Source organism: Chelonia mydas, chromosome 7 (genome assembly GCF_015237465.2).
Source record: "Chelonia mydas isolate rCheMyd1 chromosome 7, rCheMyd1.pri.v2, whole genome shotgun sequence".
NCBI classification, from domain to species: Eukaryota; Metazoa; Chordata; order Testudines; family Cheloniidae; genus Chelonia; species Chelonia mydas.
Window position 1 is genome coordinate 46923611 of NC_057853.1, and position 22893 is coordinate 46946503.

General features: G+C 51.7%; 1 protein-coding gene across 4 annotated transcripts in view; it reads left to right on the forward strand.

Moving 5' to 3' along the window:
- Positions 1–22893, forward strand: part of CACNA2D2 (calcium voltage-gated channel auxiliary subunit alpha2delta 2) — a 587546-nt gene that overhangs the window by 464455 nt on the left and 100198 nt on the right. For all 4 annotated transcript variants that reach the window (XM_043550544.1, XM_037904941.2, XM_043550545.1 and 1 more), the window contains 2 exons: positions 22301–22351; positions 22662–22761. In XM_043550544.1, the coding sequence (XP_043406479.1) occupies positions 22301–22351; positions 22662–22761 (151 nt within the window). The remainder of the gene's footprint in view (positions 1–22300; positions 22352–22661; positions 22762–22893) is intronic.

Genomic DNA, 22893 nt, shown 5'->3' on the forward strand with positions numbered 1-22893 from the left:
CTCTATCGGGCTAATTATTCCACCACAAATGCAGGGTGCTTGGGATTTCCTGTTTATTCGGAGCTCCTTTTAACTATCCAAATGGCACCGGTTGCCTGTGATGCAGGGGGTAATAGAAAATATAAAGAAAAGGAGTACTTGTGGCACCTTAGAGACTAACCAATTTATTTGAGCATAAGCTTTCGTGAGCTACAGCTCACTTCATCGGATGCATACTGTCATTCATAAACCAGTCAGAGAACACTTCAATCTCTCTGGTCACTCGATTTCTGATCTCAAAGTGACTATCCTTCAACAAAAAAACTTCGAAAACAGACTCCAACGAGAGACTGCTGAATTGGAATTAATTTGCGAATTGGATACAATTAACTTAGGCTTGAATAGAGACTGGGAATGGTTGATTCATTATAAAAAGTAACCTGTTTCCCCTTGCTTATTCCTTTCCTCCCTCCTCCCCCCCCCCCTTCCTCAGACCTTGTTAAACCCTGGATTTGTGCTGGAAATGGCCCACCTTGATTATCATACACATTGTAAGGAGAGTGATCACTTTAGATAAGCTATTACCAGCAGGAGAGTGGGATGGGAGGAGAGAAAACCTTTTGTAGTGATAAACACCCATTTTTTCATGGTCTGTGTGTATAAAAACATCTTCTGTATTTTCCACAGTATGCATCCAATGAAGTGAGCTGTAGCTCACGAAAGCTTATGCTCAAATAAATTGGTTAGTCTCTAAGGTGCCACAAGTACTCCTTTTCTTTTTGCGAATACAGACTAACACGGCTGCTACTCTGAAACCTGTCAGAAAATATAAAGGTGTTTCTGCATCCCTACATTCTGCTTTGATCCCTAGCTAAACAGCCTAAGCCTGCCTCTGCTCTGGTGACCGCTCTTTTCTTTTGTTTGCCTGACAACTGCTGTTATCGGTTTTTACCCATGTCGTCTTTAGCCCCTTGCTTGTCCAAACAGGTATTTACCTCCTGGAAGGACACAGCAGGAGGGCATCCTAAGCAGAAGCCCTGGAAGGGCAACAAAGAGAAAAAATATCAGAGGTGGGGAAGGTTTAATAGCCAGCATTTGCATAAACAGTAGCAGCTTGTTTAAAGTCTGTCCTTTAAACTCCAGGTCCCTGCTTATCTGGAGCCAGAGAAAGCCCCATCCCATCAGGGCTGGCTGCAGAATAGATAAGTTTCTCTCAGCTGCCAGCAGGAGAGATACAGGCGTGAGGGTGTTGACGGGCACGGTGATGCAATGTGAAGGTGGTGGAGTTAAAAGCACCTAAGTCAGGAAATGAAAGCTCTAAGGTGCAGATCCTCGAGGGAATTTAGGAACCTAAAATTAGGAGTTAGGTGCCGAAATCCCTTTGTATAAAGCAGTGCCGCACCAGAGCTGAGGATCTGCCACACTAGGTGCAATGTGGGCATGTTAATGGTCTGAGAGCTGTAACTCTTTCATTGTCTGACGTGTCTGGGTCTAAGGCCTTGTTCTGCTGTCAGATCCATGCAGGTAGGCCCTTTCGCCCACCTGGCATGTGCTGGAGTCAGTGGCAACACACTGCACAGGCAAAGCGATGGGATTGCAGGGTCAGACCCAGGTTTTTACATGAAACATTGCTTTACTGTTCTTTTTCTGTTGAATATCTATGGGGATTTTAAAGGAGGAAAAAATTCCCTGTGCTTAATTATATTAGGCCCTGATTCAAGAAAGCCCTTACACATGTGCTTAAAGTTAAATATGTGTTTACATGCTTTCCTGAATAGCAGCCTTAGTATTTAAATGGTTCAGTTGGCTCTGCAAGTTCATACCTCTTTGGAGTGAATGAGGGGATCAAAGTGTTCCCATCATCTGTCTGTCGATCCATCGGAAGTGATGGAGAGTCTCTGCACCTCACAGCGAACAAACTATTATGCCACGCTATCATGACCATGGTGACAGGTCCTCAGTGGGTATAAATTGTCGTATCTTAATTGAATCCAATGGAACTCTGATGATTTATACCCCCTGAGAATCTGCCGACAGAGAGCGAGAGAGATTTCATGATGGTGTGAGATAAATATTTTATGACCATGATACTTGCTTATCGTAGTACTTACCTGCCATATCACAGGGTAGGTGTGGTAAGATTTTTTATTGGACCAACATGACTTTGTGAAAGAGGCAAGTGTTCAAGCTTACACAGAGCTCTTTAGGTCTGGGAAGGGTTCTCAGAGTGTGTCACAGGTAAATAAATAAAGGCGGAATAGATTGTTAAGCATAAGGAGTTGACACATGTTGCAAGTGACCATTCAAGGTGAAGTGGGCAGTTAAGCTTCTGCACTTGTAGGACAAGTGAAGGTTAGTGACTTACAGTTTGATGTAATAAGCCATAAATCCAATGTCTTTGGGTCCATGATTTTTAGCATCTACCAAAGTTATGAATTTAAGCTCCCAGCTTGTCTTTTGAAGGTGTTGTACAGTCTTTGAAGACGAACACTGAGACGTCAGATAAGTTAAGGCCCATGTCAAGTTTGGGCACCTGAATTGAGAGCTCAGAATGACATCCCTCTCAGTGACACCCCTGCTGGGCCCAAGCAGCCTGACAGGAGGAAGCTGCCTGACACTAATGCAGAGGAGACAAAAGCCAGACCTGCGGCAAGTGTGCGGGGAGTAGACTGGGACAAGGAGTCTGGGGGTGGGAAATTACATACAACTAGGTTTTTGTGTGTGTAAAATATATATATATATATATATATATATATATATATATATATATATATATATATATATATATATATATATCCTTTTTCCTGGGGATATTTTTAGCAGGTGGGTTCTCTTTGTTTAGTTCATGTCACATTAAAAACAACCCTCTCCTGGAAACCTGTGGGTGGCAACATGAATGCAGCATTTGCTCGAAATCCATGTTTAGACATGAACAAGGAGTGCTGGAAGCTGTCACATTTCAGGATCCATTTCTTCTCTCATGTAAATACACATTATGCATCCAGCGCGTAGCAGACACTGGAAATCCCTTGGAGAAGTTACTGGCCCAAAGCCACAAATAGACACTGTTTAGACTTTTCTTTCTTTCCTTCTGATTGTATTTGTTGCACAGAAGGAAAGAGCCAGTTGGTTTCTCTGGGGAATACCTTCTTCCTGTTGCTTTAGTCATCTTTGCTTCTTTAGTTTGAGCAAATTTCATTCTTCAGAAAGGTGCCACATTACTCTGAGTTCATCTCCTCCCTCTGCCACTGACTGATGTATGTCAGTTACTCTCTCTGGGCCTCCATTCCTCATCTTTAAAACTGGGCTTAATAATCCTTCTTTTCACTGGCTGGTCTATGGATGCTAAACTCTTAGGAGCTGGGACTATCACTATGGATATGTCTACACTGTAGCCTTGGCCCATACGCCTACATGTGTTGTTGCCCAAATCCTCCTGCCATCCACAGCAAACCCCTCAAGCACATGCTTATTTGCACTCTGAACCCATGCTTGCCTGCACTGCTGGAACCTGCCCACTTTGCAGTGAGGACACAGGCAAGATCACATGAGTGCTGGCAATCCTCCAGGGCCTTCCCACAATTCCCCCTGAAAGACAGACAAGTTCTCTCTCAATTGACACAGCTGACTGGGGAAGAATCCTAGGGCACCTGAGCACTAAGAACTATGGGATGTGTTCAGAGAAGTGCAGGAACAGCGAGGACACACAGTCACAGGGGCAGGGCTTTGCTGTGGGGACGCTGCCACCTAGGCTAGGCTGATGCGGGTGCCAATCACCAGACAGCTGAAATGACACTCAGATCTTGAATGCCTTGGGGTTTTTTTCTATTGAAATCGCAGAGGAGGGGAGGTTGTTTTCCATGGGCTTTGTATATCATTTCTGTGATTTCCACACATCCCGCTTTGTTTTTACAAAACCAACATGTTTGTATCATAATTTGCCCCTTAAGACTGTGTGCAAAATGCGCTCCCTGCAGAGACTGGCTGTAAACCCAGCTGAAAACGGGCTTGTAGCAGAAACAGCATCTTACCACGGCCTCATCTGGCAAATGCTTCATGAGAGTCAAAGAGAGGTTGGGAGTCAGCAGGAGCTCCGCACACTGAGGGCAAGCAGGGTTGGGCCCAAAGCAGGTGCTAGCTCCCATTGAAGTCAATGGGAGTTCTGCATGCTGCAAGCATGCAGCATCAGGCCCCCAGCAGCTCCTGACTGCAGGGACAGGGGTTTTGCATGCTTTCCTCTAAGGGAGGGCACTACACTGCACAGGTGTGCGTAGGATTTCAAGAGGCATTCTGCCCTGCCCAGCCTTGCCCTGTCACCAGACTGACAAATAGGACAGAGCGGTGGGAGCGCGCACCCCAGCGCCAATCAGGCTCTCTCTTTGACAGGAAATGAATGGCCCCACCATTATGGTTAATTGTCTTTGATTCCTGCACATTAATTATTAACTTTCCTCAGTTGCAGCGGCTGTGCAGGGTTATTAGGGAAGGAGCCGAGTCTGGCTGGCTTGAGTTCAGTTACTGTGCTAAGGCCCTCACTGATGCGCTCTCTCCTGGAGCTTGTTGGAGAACAATCCTCGTTAGCACCAGCATGAATCCTCTCTGTCCTCAGCAGCAGCAAAGCACTTAAGCGTGGGCTTAAGTCAATGGGATTTTAAGTGCACGCTCAGAGCTAAATACGGACTGAAGTGCTTTGCAGAGCTGGGACTGACCTCCCAGGCCTGTGCGCTTGAGAATGGAAAGTGCCTGCTCCTCAGAATGTCTGTTTCTAATGCTAACCAGAGTCAAACTCTTGTGGTGAGAGCCGGCTGTGAGCCCTCCAGGGAGAGGCCTGGGAGAACTGTACGCCCTATATGGGCAGTTCTGGAGGAACAAACAGGGAGGCTGTTACACACGGAGAGAGAATCCCCCCTCCACCCACAGCCGGAGCAGGTTCTGCAGTCTGGGGGGACATTCTCACTGCAGAGGTAGCCCTAGTGATCGACCCTTGGCTTAGCCTTGCCCAGGTGTGAGCAGCCGCCCAGAAAACTACACCCCCGTTGTTGTGTCCCACACTGGAGCTGTTCTGCCCCGTGTTTGTCACTGGGACTTCTGGGGGTACCTCATGAGTCTCTGTGACTCTCTCCCAGTGAACTGTGGGAGCACGGGTCTGTCCTCCTGGGCACACAGGGGGGAACTGAGGGAAGGCACCAGTGGACTCTCAGTGCATGGTTTAGCCTGCTTCCTCACTGCAGAGTGGAAGCAGCAGCTGGGCTCTAACCTCAACCCCCACCCCTTTCCTCACCCTCCATCCCCACCCCGAGGCAGGCCAGCTAGCCTGGGTTCAAAACACCACTAGACTCGGCTGAGAGGGTTTGTGTGCAGATGGGGTTGGGGGAGAGAGTATTAGAGCAACACCCAGCTAAGAGCCAGGGCTTGATCTGCACTGAAGACAGACCCCGAGAGTATGTCTGCACTGCAATAAAAGACCTGCAGCACCAAGCATCAGGGCCTGGGTCAATTGACTTGGGTTCGGGCTGATAGCAGTGTAGACCCTGGGGCTCGGGCCGGAGCCTGGACTCCAAGACCCACCACCCACCCCCAGCCAGATTTAGGTGCCCCAGCGTCTATGCTGCTGTTTTTAGCCCCCACCCTGAGGGTCACAAGCCCAAGTCAGCTGACCTGGGCTCTGCAACTCGGTACCACAGGTTTTCTTTGCTGTGTAGACATACCCTTGGTGACCTTCGGCTATGTCTACACTAGCCCTTTTCCCCTTGCCTTGCCCAGAGGTTTGGGTTCCCGTAATCACAGCCCTGCCTGGCCCTGCTCAGAGCAGGTGCGCACAGCCTGGTGGACAAAAGACCAGTTGCTGCCAGCAGCTTCCATATGAGAGCACGCCCACCATTGCTAGCCCCCCTTGCTGGGACTGTGCGAGCAGCAGTGGGAAATTGTAGGGGGAAGTGTTGTGTGAAGGAGGCAGAGAAACAGAGGTTGCAGCTGGGCTGAAGACTGATTTCGCCTCTGCAGAGAGATAGCTCTGCACAGGATGGGCAGACATACACAGGGAGAGTCCTCATGGGATGGGAGGAGGGGGGTGTTGGGACAGGCCCTGGAGTTAATTCCAAGAGCTAATCCCTCAGCAGCATGGCCCAGTGGGTGGGGCACTGGTGAGGAGTCAGGAGAGCTGAGTTCTGCCAGTCTATTTACAGTGTAAGCCCTTCGGTCTGTTTAGAGTGTACATCACCTGGCACAAGGGGGCCTGATCCATAGGTCCTACTGTAATACACATAACAACAATGTGCTTCCAGCAGGGTCATGTGATACTAGCTCAGGGTCTGAAATTCTGGCTTGCCAAGCTCCTTAGCTCCCCCTTTCTTTCTCAGGGTGAGGGGCCCAGCAGACAGCTCCTGCCAAGAGCTATTTGGATTGCCCAGGAGCGTGGTCAGTGGGCAGCTCTCCCTTGCTCCCTGCCTTGATAAATGGCCTTATTAAATAAACCCTTTTCCTGCAGGGCCCTGATATTAAGCCGAGCGCAGCGCCCAGAGATAAATGTGCTGCCACCATCCATTAGGAGAAGCATCTTAGTTCAGCCTCCTTATGCCATCCCGCATGGGAGCCTGGAGCATGGCTTAACAGACCAGAGCATAGGGCTATAGATGGAGAAATGGGTCCAGCTTTAAAGGCCGAGGCAGGTAGATCCATTCATATGGGTGCCCAGAATATGCCCTGCGCTCCCCTGAAGAGTCATGAAACTTACCAAAGTCTAATGTGGTTTATTTCACCTGCATCCTTGCATAGGTTCCTGTTTGCACCACACCTGTAATGTTTCCAGGGGCACAGGGCTCTCCAGTCCCCTCACTCCTTGTTTTACAGTCTCTCCACTGGGTGCCCATAAAACTCTGTATTGATCCCACAGTTTTAGAGCTCATTTCAGAGGCATGCCAGGGCCTGGTACAGCGGACAGATCCTTTGTCATCCTCTGCTCCTGGTCGTTAGTGGAGGTCAGTGTCAGCAGGCTGGGTCGTTTGTCCCAGTCATAAACCATGGTCCTTGGAGTTAGGGTTTTGAGCAACCCTGTCCCCCAGTTTAAAATGGGTTTGAGTTGCAGAGCTGGGATCCAACTCCCAGCTTCCCCAAGGCTCAGAGGGTTGGTTCAGTTCTAGAAGGCGCAGAGTGGCAAAGGTGAATCCAAGCCACCTTACACCATACATATTCAGGGATGCTTCAGGGGCTGAAACAGCCCCTTGGTATAAATTAGAGCAACTCTGGGTGGGGCTCTGATTTACGGCAGCCTTCAGGTTGCTCAGAATCTCAGAATCACTGGAGCAGGAGAGACCCCCAACAAGCCCCCTTTTGTCCCAGGCTCCGTCCACGGCACATGCTCTACACTGAAGTTTGAGTGGGGATGGCGTAGGGTATTTCCCCCTGGCCCTCTGTATGTGGCTCTGGATTTCAGGTGAATCCGAAGAACAGAGTATTTGCTGCAGCGTTGATCTGTTCAGAGCTAGCATGGGGGGCATTTCAACCCAGCCTCAGTCAAGTCCTCTGCCAGCCCAGCTGAAGGCCCTGGTGTGTGTGCATCTTGCAGCGATTGTTCCCCAGCAGCATGAGTAAGTGCAAAGATGGGTCCTTTGTGAGCGTCAGTGGCACAGGGCAAGATGGGACTTGCTGCCGGCTCGGATCTCTGCAATGAATGGGAATGTCACTGCAGCTCTGGGCTTCCTTTTCTTTTCTCCTAAGCCTGATCTGCACTGTTTGCAGTGGCAGGGAATATCGACATTCAGGGATCCCGAGAGCTTCCATCTTCCCTTGGGTTGGATGTCAGTGGCCGGAATCATGAACAATCCACACCGACTCGCTGTCCCACAGGGGGCAACAGCGCTTATTCTTGCCACGCCAGTTAGGGCTAGTGCCGCCCTGGTGGCACCAAGATACATAGCAGAGGATGGAGGGGACAGCCCTAAAAGTCAGTGTCCTGTCCCTTTTCCCCCCTCCGGGACTCAGTACAACATTCTTTGTTGCTCCTCGGGGTTATGGGGACAGGGGGAGGGGTTACCTGCTGTCCCGCAGCTGTGGTTGACCCATCACAGCTCCCCCCTGGCTTGGTTCAGGAAAAGAAACCCCTAAACTCCCCCTCCCATGCCTTTCCCCCAAATGCAGGACTCAGGACCCAGAACAAAGTGCTGGCCCTTGCACTCCCCTGGCTAGCACACATGCAGTCTGGGATGTGGAGTCAGGGGCTCCGAGGCAAAGCAGGAGAGAGGAGGGGGCTCTTTTACCAGCTGGAAAACATCTCCTGTTCCCTGGACAGTGCCAAAAGCAAAGGGGCTGATTGGTTCCATAGCTGCTTGTGAGGCAGAAAGCTCAGCCTCATCCCCAAAGAAAATGTAATCATTTCCAATTAGCGAACATCCCTCACTCGCTTTAGTAATCAAGGCCTGTCCGTTTACAAGTAATTCCCAGTAATGGTGAGTAATTGACAGTAATTAAGCACTAATTCACACCAGGCCAAATCCTGTTTGAGTCAATGATGAAGCTGCCTTTGACTTCAACCAGGGCAGGATCAGATCCTTGCCAAGCAGCGTGGAGACATGGCAGGAAGGAGCAGGCCATCTATAGATGGGCTGGTGACATAGGAACGGCCACACTGGGTCAGACCAATGGTCCATCCAGCACAGTATCCTGTCTCCTGACAGTGGCCAATGCCAGGTGCCCCAGAGGGAGTGAACAAAACAGGTAATCATCAAGTGATCCATCCCCTGTCACACATTCCCAGCTTCTGGGGGCATGACTACACTAGCAGAGTTACATCGCCGAGAGTTAGAGTGCCACTCAGAGAGCGTTGAAGGGAAACCGCTGTTGTGCGTTCACACTGTCAGCTGCCTGTGTGATAGTGTGTCAACACTTGTGGCATTTGCAGCAGTATTCAAAGTGGTGCACTCTGGGCAGTTATCCCACAGAGCACCTCTTTCTCTTCTGCCACTAAGAGTTGTGGGAAGGTGGAGGGGGTCATGGAGCATCCTGGGTCCTGTCCCAATGCCCCATGATGCATTGCTTCGCATCCCAGCAATCCCTTTGCTTCCATCCACATTTGGCGCCATCTTTCAACAGTTTGTGTACTACACGCCCTACCTCTTCGGGCTGCAGGAATGGATCCTGAACTGTTGAGTAGTATGCTGCTCATTCTGACCGACACATCACGGGTGGCAGTGGAGTTATTCCTTCAACTACAAAGGCAAGAGGGGTGCGACACTGATCTGGCCACGTGTAGTAGCTACGACACAAGATTGCTTGTGGCATTCACGGAGGTGGTGACCACAGTGGAACGCCACTTTTGGGCTAAGGAAACAAGCACTGAGTGGTGGGATCACATCGTCATGCACATCTGGGATGACAAGCAGTGGCTTCAGAACTTTTGGATGAGGAAAGTCACATTCATGGGACTGTGTGAGGAGCTCGCCCCAGCCCTGCGGCGCAAGGACACGAGAATGAGAGCTGCCCCGTCGTTGGAGAAGCGCATGGCAATTGCACTGTGGAAGCTGGCTACTCCAGACTGCTACCAATCGGTTGCTAACCAGTTCGGAGTGGGAAAGTCGACTGTTGGACTCGTGTTGATGGAAGTGTGCAGGGCCATTAATATCGTCCTGCTCCGAAAGACCGTGACTCTAGGCAACGTGTGTGACGTGGATGGCTTCCCTAACTACGGAGGGGCGATAGATGGCACACATATTCCATTCTGGCACCAGACCACCTAGCCACTAAGTACATTGATCGCAAGGAGTATTTCTCAATGGTTATCCAGGCGCTTGTTGAGGAGCATGGGCATTTCACAGACCTTAACACAGGCTGGTTCAGAAAGGTGCATGATGCATGCATCTTTCGGAATACTGGCCTGTTCACGAAGCTGCAAACAGGGACTTTCTTCCCAGACCAGAAGATCAGTAGAAGTAGAAGTAGGGGAAGTAGAAATGCCCACTGTGATCCTGGGAGACCCCACCTACCTCTTAATGCCGTGGCTTATGAAGCCATAAACGGAGCAACTTGACAGCAGCAAGGAGCGGTTCAACAACAGGGTGAGCAAGTGCAGAATGACTGTTGAGTGTGCTTTTGGCCGTTTAAAAGCCCACTGGCGCTGCCTCTATGGGAAGCTGGACCTGTCCGCTGACAATATTTCTATGCTTATAGCCGCGTGCTGTACGCTTCATAATATCTGTGAAGGGAAGGGTGAAAGCTTCCCACTGGCCAAAAGCTGTGACCTTCGGACAGCTGTTTGGTGGCCTCCATAAAATGAGTTGGGCAGGTGTTCACACCACATGTAGGCCCCCTTGCTGGCATCTCAGCAGAGGGGTTGCTCAGGCCCCCCTCTACCCCAGAGAGATGGGCCCTCTTACCCTGAGTGTGGTGAGATGGCTTCATTCAGCTGGCACTTGGCACCAGCATTGTAAAACCGGGGATGATTTAAGCCCTAGACCCCCCCCAACACACACACACACTCCACCATGGACAGGGAGCGCTCTGTGCCCATCTTCAGTGGATCGAGGGCACCATCGCCTGAGCTGCCAGGTCCGTGGGGTGTTCCCAGGGATATGGGACACCCAGTGAGCAATGCTGATGGGAGCTGGCTTGAGGGCCTGCTGCATGAGAGAGGGACGCCATGATGCTGGCTGATTAGTTGGCGGATGGATCCTCTGTCATTGAGGGGCCGTGAGAAAGGAGGCTTAGGCCTGAAGGCAGGCCCCAAGGAGAAGCCAAATTCTAGCCGAGCAACAGCTGAAGTGAACTGTGAGTGAACATTTAGGGGTGTGCAAGTGATGGGCTGAGCTCTCAGCTCCGACTGGTGTACTGGTAATTGGGTATTGCAGGGGGCTCAGCACCCATGCAATCTGGGCCCTGAGGGCTTGTCTACACTACTGTGTGGGGTAAATCTAAGATACGCAACTTCAGCTACATAAATAGCGTAGCTCAAGTCGATGTACTTAGATCTACTTACCGCGGTGTCTTCACTGTGGTAAGTCGACAGCTGATGCTCTCCCATCGACTCCGCTTATGCTTCTCGTTCTGGTGGAGTACCGGAGTCGATGGGAGAGCACTCAGCAGTCGATTTATCGTGTCTATACTAGATAGATGCAATAAATCGACCCCCGCTGGATCGATCGCTGCCTGCCGATCCGGCGGGTAGTGTAGGCAAGCCCTGAGTGTATCAGTCTGCCTGAAACTGTGTGTGTCTGTGTCCGCAGCTGGGCTGGTGTGCCTGCCTCTGCAATGCACAGACAGTGTGTGTTTGCACATCACTGCCTGGATGTGTGTGATGTGTGGGGTGGAATGTGTGTCTGGGAATGTTGGGCAATAACAAAAAACTTCTTCGGTGGAGTTTAGCTCTCCAAGATTTTGATTTTGAAATACAACACATTTCAGGAGCTTCTAACAAAGTGGCTGATGCACTCGCCCGTGAAAGTTTCCCAGAATCAACTGGTTAAAATCGTCCTTGAAATGTGGAAAATATTGTTAGTTTTTATATAAGTCAGTAGTATATCTAGAGGTGCATGTGTCTTATTAATTCTGTTTTCTCCTAGAGCTCCAGGAAGAAATCACAGCCAGTGTGGAGCATTGGGCCTGTCATAAACATTTGGGGGGCCTGTCATAAACATACAGCTAAGGGTAGCATAAAATCCCTCCTTTACCTGTAAAGGGTTAAGAAGTTCAAATAACCTGGTTGGCACCTGACCAAAAGGACCAATAAGGGGAGGAGATACTTTCAAATCTGTGGGGGAAGGTTTTTGTTTTGTGCTTCTTTATGTTCTCTCTGGGACAGCGAGGAACCAGGGCAGGGAAAATACTAAATACTAATGCCCTACCTCAATTAAGCATCTAAGATTACAAATTGTAAGTAATAGGAAGGACAGGCGTTAGATTATCTTTCGTTTTAGCTTGTGAATTTTCCCTAGGCTAAGAGGGAGGTTTATTCCTGGGTTTTTTTGGTAACATTTTGCCTAGAGGGGAATCCTCTGTGTTTTGAATCTGATTACCCTGTAAAGTTACCTTCCATCCTGATTTTACAGAGGTGCTTTTTTACTTTTTCTTTATAATAAAGTTCTGCTTTTAAGAACCTGATTGGTTTTTAGTGTCATAAAAACCCAGGGGGCTGGTCTGGGCTCACCTTGTTAACCTATTTGATTGGTATATTATTCTCAAGCCTCCCCCGAGAAAAGGGGTGAAGAGGTTTGGGGGGATATTTTGGGGAACAGGAACTCCAAGTGGTTCTTTTCCTTGAATCCTTGTCTAACTCACTTGGTGGTGGCAGTGATACCATTCCAAGGACCAGGAAGAATTTGTACCTTGGGGAAGTTTTTAACCTAAGCTGGTAGAAATAAGCTTAGGGGGTCTTTCATGCAGGTCCCCACATCTGTACCCTAGAGTTCAGAGTGGGGAGGGAACCCTGTCAGGGGTATATTGTGTTTCTCCATTGTTGGGGGGTGTCGAGTCTCACTGTATGTGTTGTGTGCCTGCAGCATTGGGGTGTGTGTGTATGGCAGTGTGATGTGTGTCTACGGCCGCAGCAATATGATGTGGCTTTAGCAGTGTGATGTGTGTGTGTCTGCAGCAGCGTCTTGTGTTCGTGCATGGTGTGTGGTTTGTGTATGGCAGTGTGATGTGTGGTGTGTGGCTGCTGCAAAGGGGTGTGTGTGTCTGGCAGTGTTGTGGGTGTGTCTACGGCAGTGTGGTGTTTGTGTCTACAGAAGTGCAGTGCATCTGTGGCGGTGGAGTGTGTGCAGCAGGGGTTTGTGTGTGGCAGTGTGGGGTGGGTGTGGCAGTGTGTAAGGGGGGGGGTGTGTAGCATTGTGGGTTGTGTGTTTGCGGTAGTGACTGAGTAGTGCTCCGTGAATCTCTCTCGCTGCCTTGTGGTGCCGTTTGTACTGAAAGGCCTGAATGGTGGGTCCCTTAGCTGAGCAGCCGGGGTGGTGGTCCAAGAGACAACCCGGCCATTGCCTAGGCGAATGCGGGAGGCCGTAGAGGAGGAAGTCCAAGCAATGTTGGATCTGGGTGTTATTGAGTGCTGCCAGAGCGAGTGGCAGAGCCCTGTTGTCCTCATACCAAAGCTGGATGGGAGCCGGCGGTTTTGCATTGACTTCGGGAGGGTAAACGCCATTTCAAAATTTGATGCCTATCTGATGCCCCACGTTGATGAGCTCCTCAACCGGCTCAGGGAGGCCTGTTATATCACCACTTTAGATCTCACCAAGGGGTACTGGCAGATCCCCTTGGATCCCAGGTCCAAGGAGAAGACTGCGTTTGCCACCCCTTCAGGGTGTACCATTTCACCCGGATGCCTTTCGGCCTACATGGGGTCCCGGCAACCTTCCAGCGTTTGATGGACCGGGTATTGCAACCACACACAAAGTACGCTGCGGCCTACCTAGACAATGTGGTCATCTATGGCAATAACTGGGAGGAACATCTTAACCAAGTAGCGGCGGTCCTCTGGGACCTCCGCGCAGCCGGGCTTACGGCCAATCCAAAAAAATGCTGAATCGGGCAGGAGGAAACCACTTACCTGGGGTATACCTTGGGCCGGGGACAGGTCCGCCCCCTCATTGGGAAAGTCCAAGCACTCCAGGAATATCCGGCGCCGACCACAAAGAGGCAGGTGTGTCAATTCTTGGGCTTAGCTGGTTATTACCGGCAGTTTGTACCCCACTTCGCAAGCGTTACAGCCCCGCTAACGGAGCTCCTGACCAAGGACAGCCCCCGCCGGGTGCATTGGTCCGATTTCGAACTATCAAAGAACGGCTGTGTAGCGATCCAGTACTCTTCAGCCCTGACTTTCATCGTGACTTCATCGTTCAGACTGATGCCTCAGGTGTAGGGCTTGGGGCAGTCCTCTCACAGGAGGTGGACGGGGAGGAACACCCTATTGTTTACTTCAGCCGGAAGCTGTTCCCCAGAGAATGGAACTACTCCGTCATGGAGAAAGAGGCCCTAGCAGTTAAGTGGGCCGTCGATGCTCTCAGCTACTACATCCTCGGTGCCCCCTTTATACTGGTTACGGACCATGCACCCCTGAAGTGGCTTAATAAGATGAAGGACAATAATGCCAGGCTGATGCGGTGGTATCTAGCTCTGCAGCCCTATGCCTTCACGATTCACCATTGGGCGGGATGAGACAACGCCAATGCGGATTTCCTATCCCGCCTCGGAGAGGGGGAGGACGCCAGCTCCGAAAGTCAGGAGCTGGATTTGAGGGGTGGGGTATGTAGGGAGCCAGGGTGGCTTCCCTCCTAACCAGAGGGTAAAGAGCCACCCTCTCAGCCTGAGTGGGCGGGGACAGACCAAGCTTATGCCAATCCCCGGAAGGGGAGGAGTGGGACAGGAAGTACAAAGGGTGGGGCCCTTTGCCCAGTGAAGAGAGCACCAGGGAGGGAGACAGACACAGGCCGCTGGCTGCTCCCTCAGGATCCTGCTGCCGACCCAGGGGAGGCCCTGGGCCTGGAGGAACCTGACCAGGAGGAAGACCTGTGGCGACCAGGACTGCCAGCCGCTGAGTACCCGGAGGACCTGTAGGGGCCAGGCTGTAACCCCGGGCCAGCGTGAGCCCGACACAGAGGGGGAGCTGGAGCTGCCAGCAGCTGAATACCCGGACGAGCTGGAGGGACCGGAGAGACCAACTTGAGAGACCGGGTAGGAAGTAGCCCAGGGGCAGAACTGCACCGTGGGGTGGGTGTGTTTGGTCAGCGGGCGCGGATGGCCCCCCGCTGACCCAGCGGCGGGACCCTCACCTCCCGCCACTGTCAGGGCCCTGGGCTGGAACGCAGTGGAGTCGGATGGGCCTGCGTTCCCCTACCCCGGCCAACCCGCCTTGGGTAGCAGAACCACGCGCTACAAACCTGTACTGGCGCTCCCCGGGGCTTGAGGGGCACGCTGCGGACTCGTGCCGGTGCTCCCCTGCCTGAGGGGCACACTGCAGACTCGTGCCGGCGCTCCCCTGCCTGAGGGGCGCACTGCAGACTCGTGCCGGCGCTCTCCGGGGCCTAAGGGGCATGCTGCGGACTCGTGCCAGCGCTCCCCTGCCTGAGGGGCACACTGCAGACTCGTGCCGGCGCTCCCCTGCCTGAGGGGCGCACTGCAGACTCGTGCCGGCGCTCTCCGGGGCCTAAGGGGCACGCTGCGGACTCGTGCCAGCGCTCCCCTGCCTGAGGGGCGCACTGCAGACTCGTGCCGGCGCTCTCCGGGGCCTAAGGGGCGCACTGCGGACTCGTGCCGGCGCTCCCCGGGGCCTGAGGGGCGCGCTGCAGACTCATGCCGGCACGCCCCGGGGCCTGAGGGGCGTGCTGCGGACTCGTGCCGGCGCTCCCCGGGGCCTGAGGGGCGCGCTGCGGACTCGTGCCGGCGCTCCCCGGGGCCTGAGGGGCGCGCTGCGGACTCGTGCCGGCGCTCCCCGGGGCCTGAGGGGCGCGCTGCGGACTCGTGCCGGCACGCCCCGGGGCCTGAGAGGCGCGCTGCGGACTCGTGCCGGCGCTCCCCGGGGCCTGAGGGGCGCGCTGCGGACTCGTGCCGGCGCTCCCCGGGGCCTGAGGGGCGCGCTGCGGACTCGTGCCGGCGCTCCCCGGGGCCTGAGGGGCGCGCTGCGGACTCGTGCCGGCGCTCCCCGGGGCCTGAGGGGCGCGCTGCGGACTCGTGCCGGCGCTCCCCGGGGCCTGAGGGGCGCGCTGCGGACTCGTGCCGGCACGCCCCGGGGCCGGAGGGGCGCGCTGCGGACTCGTGCCGGCATGTCCCGGGGCCTGAGGGGCGCGCTGCGGACTCGTGCCAGCACGCCCCGGGGCCTGAGGGGCGCGCTGCGGACTCGTGCCGGCATGCCCCGGGGCCTGAGGGGCGCGCTGCGGACTCCGGCCAGCACACCTTTTCCGCTAATTCCCAAGCGCCCGAAAGGTGTGACTAAGGCCCGCCCTTGGGACCATAGCTCTCCATCGCCCCCTAGGGGCTTTGTGGACCGATTGAAACCTGTCACAAGCACCCACTTGGTAACAGCTGCCACAGCTGACTGTGCCTCTCCCCCTCTCCTGCCTGGCTTCCATCAGTCCTCCCAACCCCTTGGTAGGCCCTTCAGTGACCATCAAGGCCGGGCACGAGCTCCAAGCACCACCTTCATTAGCTCCATTCCCCTCACCTCCAGGGCATTCCCACTCCACATTCCCCAGCCCCGGGGGTGGGGGGGGGGGCAGTGGAGCTCAACAGATTGCAGCTGGCCAGCTAGGAGCTTTACCCCCTCCTGGGCTGCCAGGATCGCAGAGGGAAGCCGCCACCAGAGGCCCTGGAAGTGCAGGTCAGGAAGTGTCAGGTCAGGAGGCAGGCCAGTGCAGGTACAGGGCAGCAAGTGCAAGGAGAGTGAGACAGGCAGGAAGGGTGCGCACTTGGTGCAGGTGAGATATGTGGAAATGTAACCAGGCTCCCCCTTCAGCCTCAGGGACATAGGAAGCCATGGGGGAGGGGTTGTGTTTGGGAGGTAGAGGGGGCTAGTGGACAGGGCCCTGAACTGGGACTCTGGAGAGCTGAATTCTAGTCCCAACTCTGCCTGTGAGCTTGGGTAAGTCACTTCCCCTCCCACCCTTCATTTGTCTTGTCTGTTTCCATCAAAGGTCCGTGGGGGGGTTGTTTCTCACGTGTATGTCCAGCACCCAGCGCGATGGGGTCATGATCTTAGCAGAGGCCTCCAGAAAACAAATAATAACCTTAAGTTTGGGCCAAAGATCTTTATAAACAGAGCAGTGTGCAAGGAACGAAACATGGTGCCCAGTGTCACACAAGCATTTCTGTGGCTTTGTTCCAAACTGCTTTGTGCCCTGGGCGTGCTTTTCACAAAACTGCTGCCAGCCGACTTGTTCCTGCCCCGCACCCCATGGGCTGCAAGCCAGCTGTTTGTCAGGAACGAGGAGGGTTTTCAAATCTCCCAGTGTAGCCTTTAATTCTCCTCTTCCCCCCCCCCCCCCCCCTTTGAGGATAGAACTGTGGAGGGTGAAAACTGATCCAGTTTGCATTGGAAAACTGCAGATTCTCACTGTTTGTTATGCATACACAGAAATGGGTCATTTAACATTCCAATCGAAGTGCAAAGATCTGGCAGTAAATATTAATAATTTGCAGTGTGAGAGTACCAGTCAGGGCCCCACTGTGCTGGGCGCTGTACAGACACGTAGAACATGCCTATGTTACAGTCTCCCCTGCATGCAGATCCATGCTTGCCAACCCCTCCTCTGAGCATCCACGCTGCAGAGCCATACACGGGCCACGTCCACCCGGGGCTGCAGTGACCTGGGTTTGGCACTGGGGTTTCTGGGAGCATAGCCCAGGGTTCCCAGTGCCTCACTAACTGGAGCCATTGTAGGAATTGGTTCGCAGCATATTGTGGGAGAACGTGTCTGCCCTTCCCTTTGTGGAAGCGATGCTGGCCAGTGCCAACACAGTTTAGCTAAGGCTCCACGTGCTCCATGCTTGAGTTTATTCCAGCCATGACTGAGTCATGGATCCAGCCCTGTTGGATGAGCTGCTCCTGCGTGCTGCAGCAGGGCACAGAAAGAGGGTCTGGCAGAGGGTGGGTGGCATTTCCACAGCAGTCGCTGACCCTCAGAAGCTGGCAGCAGGTCTCATTCATGGTGAGAGACAGCCCCTGCCCTCAAGAGTTTACAGGCTCAGCGTTTGAAGGATGTAGTGTAGACGACAGGTGGCTATAACAGACAGACGGGGGAGCGCAAGGGAACAGTGAGGCCATACTGATCAGTAGTCTGAGTGTCCACTGTTTTGCAGGTTTCAGAGTGGCAGCCGTGTTAGTCTGTATTCGCAAAAAGAAAAGGAGTACTTGTGGCACCTTAGAGACTAACCAGTTTATTTGAGCATAAGCTTTCGTGAGCTACAGCTCACAGCAGGGGGCAGCATTCTGGAGGAGGACAGGGAGGTACTTTTGCAGCTGTTTTGGAGTTAGGATTTTGCATGAGGTCTTTGCCGTGGGTATTGTGCCCTGTTTTGTGCCCCCCTGCCTCCAGGTATGAACCTCACCCCATGGTGCAGAGCTTTCACCCTGTTGATGTGAGGGGCACTTGGTGGGAAGCAGACAGCCGGTTTTGTCTGTGCTTTTTAAGCAGCAGATAAAGGCTTTCCTAATTGCTCTTAGCGGTTTGGGGTGAGGTTTTTTTCCTCCAAGCAGCTAAAAATAACCTAATCAGGTCTGGCCTTTGAAACCACCAGGGGGGCAAACAGCATCTTAATATGTATGTGTGTGTCAGCAACATAATCACTGCTCAGAATAAAAAAGGGGACGGTGCGGATGGAAGACTTTAGCATTTTGAGTTCATTAAGCTGATATGATACTGAACGGGGGGCCTTCCTCCCCTTGGCTTTCCAGGAGAGCTAGCACCATCTTCTCTCCCCTTCTTCTCGGTACGCTTTCCTGGGCAAGTGGGGCTGCTACAGCTGAGGGTCGTTTTCTTAGTGTATGCACAACATGCAGTGGCGGCCCGTGGGCAGGATTCGTCACCTAATTTGGTCCACTGGTTGGATCATTAGCTTCCCTGGCCTGGGCCGGGTACTGACAGGGAGTTCTATGTGAACGCTGATCCATGCCCCCCACAGCTGAGGATTTTTGCGGCCAATCTGTGCTGCAGAGCTCTGCTGTGACATCTGTCGCACTCCAGTCTCCAGGGCATACAAGTAACGCCGTTTGCCTTGATATCCCAACTTCCGTCACAGAGCTTGGTATTTGGTAGCGGAAGAGAGACTATTCCCAAGCTTCTGGAATGCCTGCAGGCCCAACTGAGCACCCTGGCCATGTATCATTCACCCTCCATATACTTTGGATAGTGCAGGTTTTTCCCCATGCTCCATTTTTGACTGATTTGCGTTGCAGTGTCCCCAGTGTCTGTACAAAGCCAGGAGGAGAGGTTCTGCCATCATAAATTTATGGGGGATAACCAGATCAGTAGTCGCCATGCTCATTAGCTAAGCAGTTGTCATATCATGTGTTATTTCCATTTAAACCTGACGTAACACAGCAATGGGACCTGCCATCTGCTGGAGCCAGTGCTGTCTGCCCCTCCCATCCAGCACCCCGTCTTCCAAAAAGGAAGATGACCTTAACATAGGCAGAGTTTGGGGGCATGGGAGGGCGTTGTAACAAGTTCTGCAGAGGATACTGCTCCCAGCTTGCAACCCTAAGGCAAGGAGTCAGAATGTTGTTTATAAACAGATTTATAAACTGAATGCATCCAATGAAGTGAGCTGTAGCTCACGAAAGCTTATGCTCAAATAAATTTGTTCGTCTCTAAAGTGCCACAAATACTCCTTTTCTTTTTGTTTATAAACAGAGTGATTAGCAGGTGATTAAGATAAGAAAGGGCTGTTAGGGTGTTTCCTAAAGTTAATGATCAGTTCTGAGCTTTGTGAACAGCTAATAGCCCACCTTAATTGATTAGTCTCCTTACAGTTGGTATGGCAATACCCATTTTTTCATTTTCTCTGTGTATATATATCTCTTCCTACTGTATTTTCCACTGCATGCATCTGATGAAGTGGGTTTTAGCCCATGAAAGCTTATGCCCAAATAAATCTGTTAGTCTCTAAGGTGCCACAAGGACTCCTCGGGTTTTTTTGCAAAAAGTAGGTAGCCAAAATGATTTTTCTACAGTTGTTTCAATTGTTGTATTCAAGAGGTGGTAACAAAGTTGCTAATATTTTTCTTTGGGAAGATAACTGATTGTTAGACAAAGGAAATGCAGTAGAACTAATCTACCTGGAGGTCAGCAGGGCATTTGATACAGTTCCATATGGGAAATTATTAGTTAAATTGGAGAAAATGGGGATTAATATGAGAACTGAAAGGTGGATAAGGAACTGGTTAAAGGGGTGACTACAACAGGTCATACTGAAAGATGAACTGTCAGGCTGGAGGGAGGTTACTAGTGGAGTTCCTCAGGCATCAGTCTTGGGACCAATCTTATACAGTATAACATTTTTATTACTGACCTTGGCACAAAAAGTGGGAGGGTGCTAATACAATTTCCAGAAGACACAAAGTTGGGAGGTTTTGCCAATATTGAGGAGGACCCAAATATCATACAAGAAGATCTTAGATGACATGGAGTAATTATTTAATAGTGTAAAGTGCAAGGTCATGCATTTAGGGACTAACAATAAGAATTTTTGCTATAAACTGGGGACTTATCAGTTGGATGTGACAGTGGAGGAGAAAGAGTTGGGTGTATTAGTTGGTCGCAGGATGACTATGAGCCACTGCTGTGGTGCGGCTGTGAAAAGGCGAATGCAATCCTAGGCTGTAGCAGGCGAGGTATTTCCAGTACAGACAGGGAAGTGTTAGTACCATTACACTGGTGAGACCTCATCTGGAGTATTGTGTGCAATTCTGGTTTCCCATGTTTAAGAAGGATGAATTCAAACTGGAACAGGTGCACAGAAGGGCTACTAGGATGATCTGAGGAATGGAAAACTTCTCTTATGAGAGGAGACTCAAAGAGCTTGGCTTGTTTAGTCTAACCAAAAGAAGGCTGAGGAGAGAGATGATTGCTCTCTGTAAATACATCAGAGGGATAAATACCAGGGAGGAAGAGGAATTATTCAAGTTAAGCACCAATGTGAACCCCAGAACGAATGGATGTAATCTGGCCATTAACAAGTTTAGGCTTGAAAATAGACAAAGGTTTCTAACCATCAGAGGAGTGAAGTTCTGGAGCAGCCTCCCAAGGAGAGAAGTGGGGGAGAAAAAGCTAACTGGCTTCAAGACTGAGCTTGATAAGTGTATGGAGGGGATGGTATGACAGGACTGCCAACAATGGCGTGTGGCCCATCATCGACTGCCTGTAGCAAAAGTCCCCAACGGCTGGAGATGGGGAACTAGATGGGGAGGTGGTGGAATCTCCATCCTTAGAGGTTTTTAAGGCCTGGCTTGACAAAGCCCTGGCTGGGATGATAAGTTGGTGTTGGTCCTGCTTTGAGCAGGGGGTTGGACTAGATGACCTCCTGAGGTCTCTTCCAACCCTAATATTCTATGATTCTGTGAGGGTTCTGAGTTACTACAGAAAATTCTTTCTAAGGTATCTGCCTGGTGGGTCTTGCCCACATGGTCAGGGTCTAACTGATCATCATGTTTGGGGTCAGGAAGGAATTTTCCCTCGGGTCAGATTGGCAGAGACAGTGGTGGGGTTTCACCTTTACGTGGGGTCACTTGCAGGTTTAAACTAGTGTAAATGGTGAATTCTCTGTCACTTAAAGTCTTTAAACCATGATTTGAGGACTTCAGTAACTCAGCCAGAGGTTAGGGGTCTATTACAGGAGTGAATGGGTGAGGTTCTGTGGCCTAGGTCAGACTAGTTGATCACGATGGTCCCTTCTGACTTTTCAGTAAGCATATCTGAGTAAGAATGTATATTACAATTTTAAATTTAACGAGTGTCCCGTAAGTGACTGGTCACAAGATGTCAGAACACGTTAGTATTAGAGCTGAGTGGGTCTAATATTTATTTAATTTTCTTTCTTGATATAGGAATTAGATACAGTGCTCCTGTCAGATATTTCTAAGTTATTATCTGCAAAAACACTGGAGTTTTCAGTTGCCTAAGCAGCCCCTGGAATCATGGTGAAATTTGTGCTCCCCCGATCTGAAATGGTGCCCCTGTGGGAAGGCACAGAATTTTTGTCCGCCGCCCCCCTTCCCCCTACACGCAGCTCCATTGGCCTGACTGCCGCTGCCCCCCCACCCCAAAATGTAGAAGTCAAACTACACCTGTGGACCTTAGATCTCCACAGCCGACCCACCTACGCTTCAGTGACAATGACAGCCGCTCTGCACACCCCAGGGAACAGCCCTCACAGCATGTGGTGCTCAAAACACAGGCTCCAGCTGATGAGCTGTGCATTGTGCACAGAGAATTTGAAGTTTGATGCTACCAGTCCATCATGCTTCATTTTGCACTCTCTGAATCCAGACCCACCAAACTTCCTGCTGAGGATTCTGGGTAGTGTAGTCCAGCAGGCTGCTTCCTCGACTAAGGACAGTTATTAGAACGGCCACTAGAAGGCATTTAAAAAATCATTTGTATATTATAATTGCTACATAGAGCCCTGAGCTTTCTCCAGTTATCAGAGTAATTTAATCATGGGCTCTTGAGTGGTTTTATCCAGCCCACGACAATAGACATACATGCCCTCTTGCCAGCAACTGCTGTAGTTCTCCCATCCCAACCTCGTCCTCCCCAGTTGGCCCCGAGCTGCGATGCGATGCCAGTCCCTTCCCCGGGTGGGTTGGGAAGCCGGGGCATGCTTCACACTCTGTCTTTGCTCATTGCAGGTATATCCAAGGGGCCTCCTCTCCGAAGGACATGGTGATCATCGTGGACGTGTGAGTGTTGCCCGGGAGGAATCTGTAGGAACCCCCCTCCCCTGGATTCCTTTTATGGCCAGGGCCTTCTTGTGAAATTCTCACCTAGCCAATCAACAGTCTGCAAATGGATGGAGCCAGAGTGAGCATGTAACTCTGCCCCCCTAAGGGAAGGCTCTGGGGGGCTGCTGAGGAGCAGTGGGGTCACTGGTCATGCCATTCTCCCCTCCCCTGCCCTTTCCCTCCAAGCAGCAGGGTATTGTATTGCCAACCCCAGAGCTATGTATTGCCTTGAGCCACATCACAAGCCATGCCCCCTCTGCCTCCTCAGGAGCGGCAGTGTCAGTGGTCTCACCCTGAAGCTGATGAAGACATCAGTCTGCGAGATGCTGGACACCCTTTCCGATGACGACTATGTCAACGTGGCTTCAGTAAGTACCACTCTGAGGAGGTGTGAGGGGTGGGGGACCCTAGCAATGAGAGATGGAGAACACCCTTCATGTCCATGGCCTAGCAGCCTGTGCACCACCATTTGGTCTCAATTGGGCGTAGTGCACCCAAAT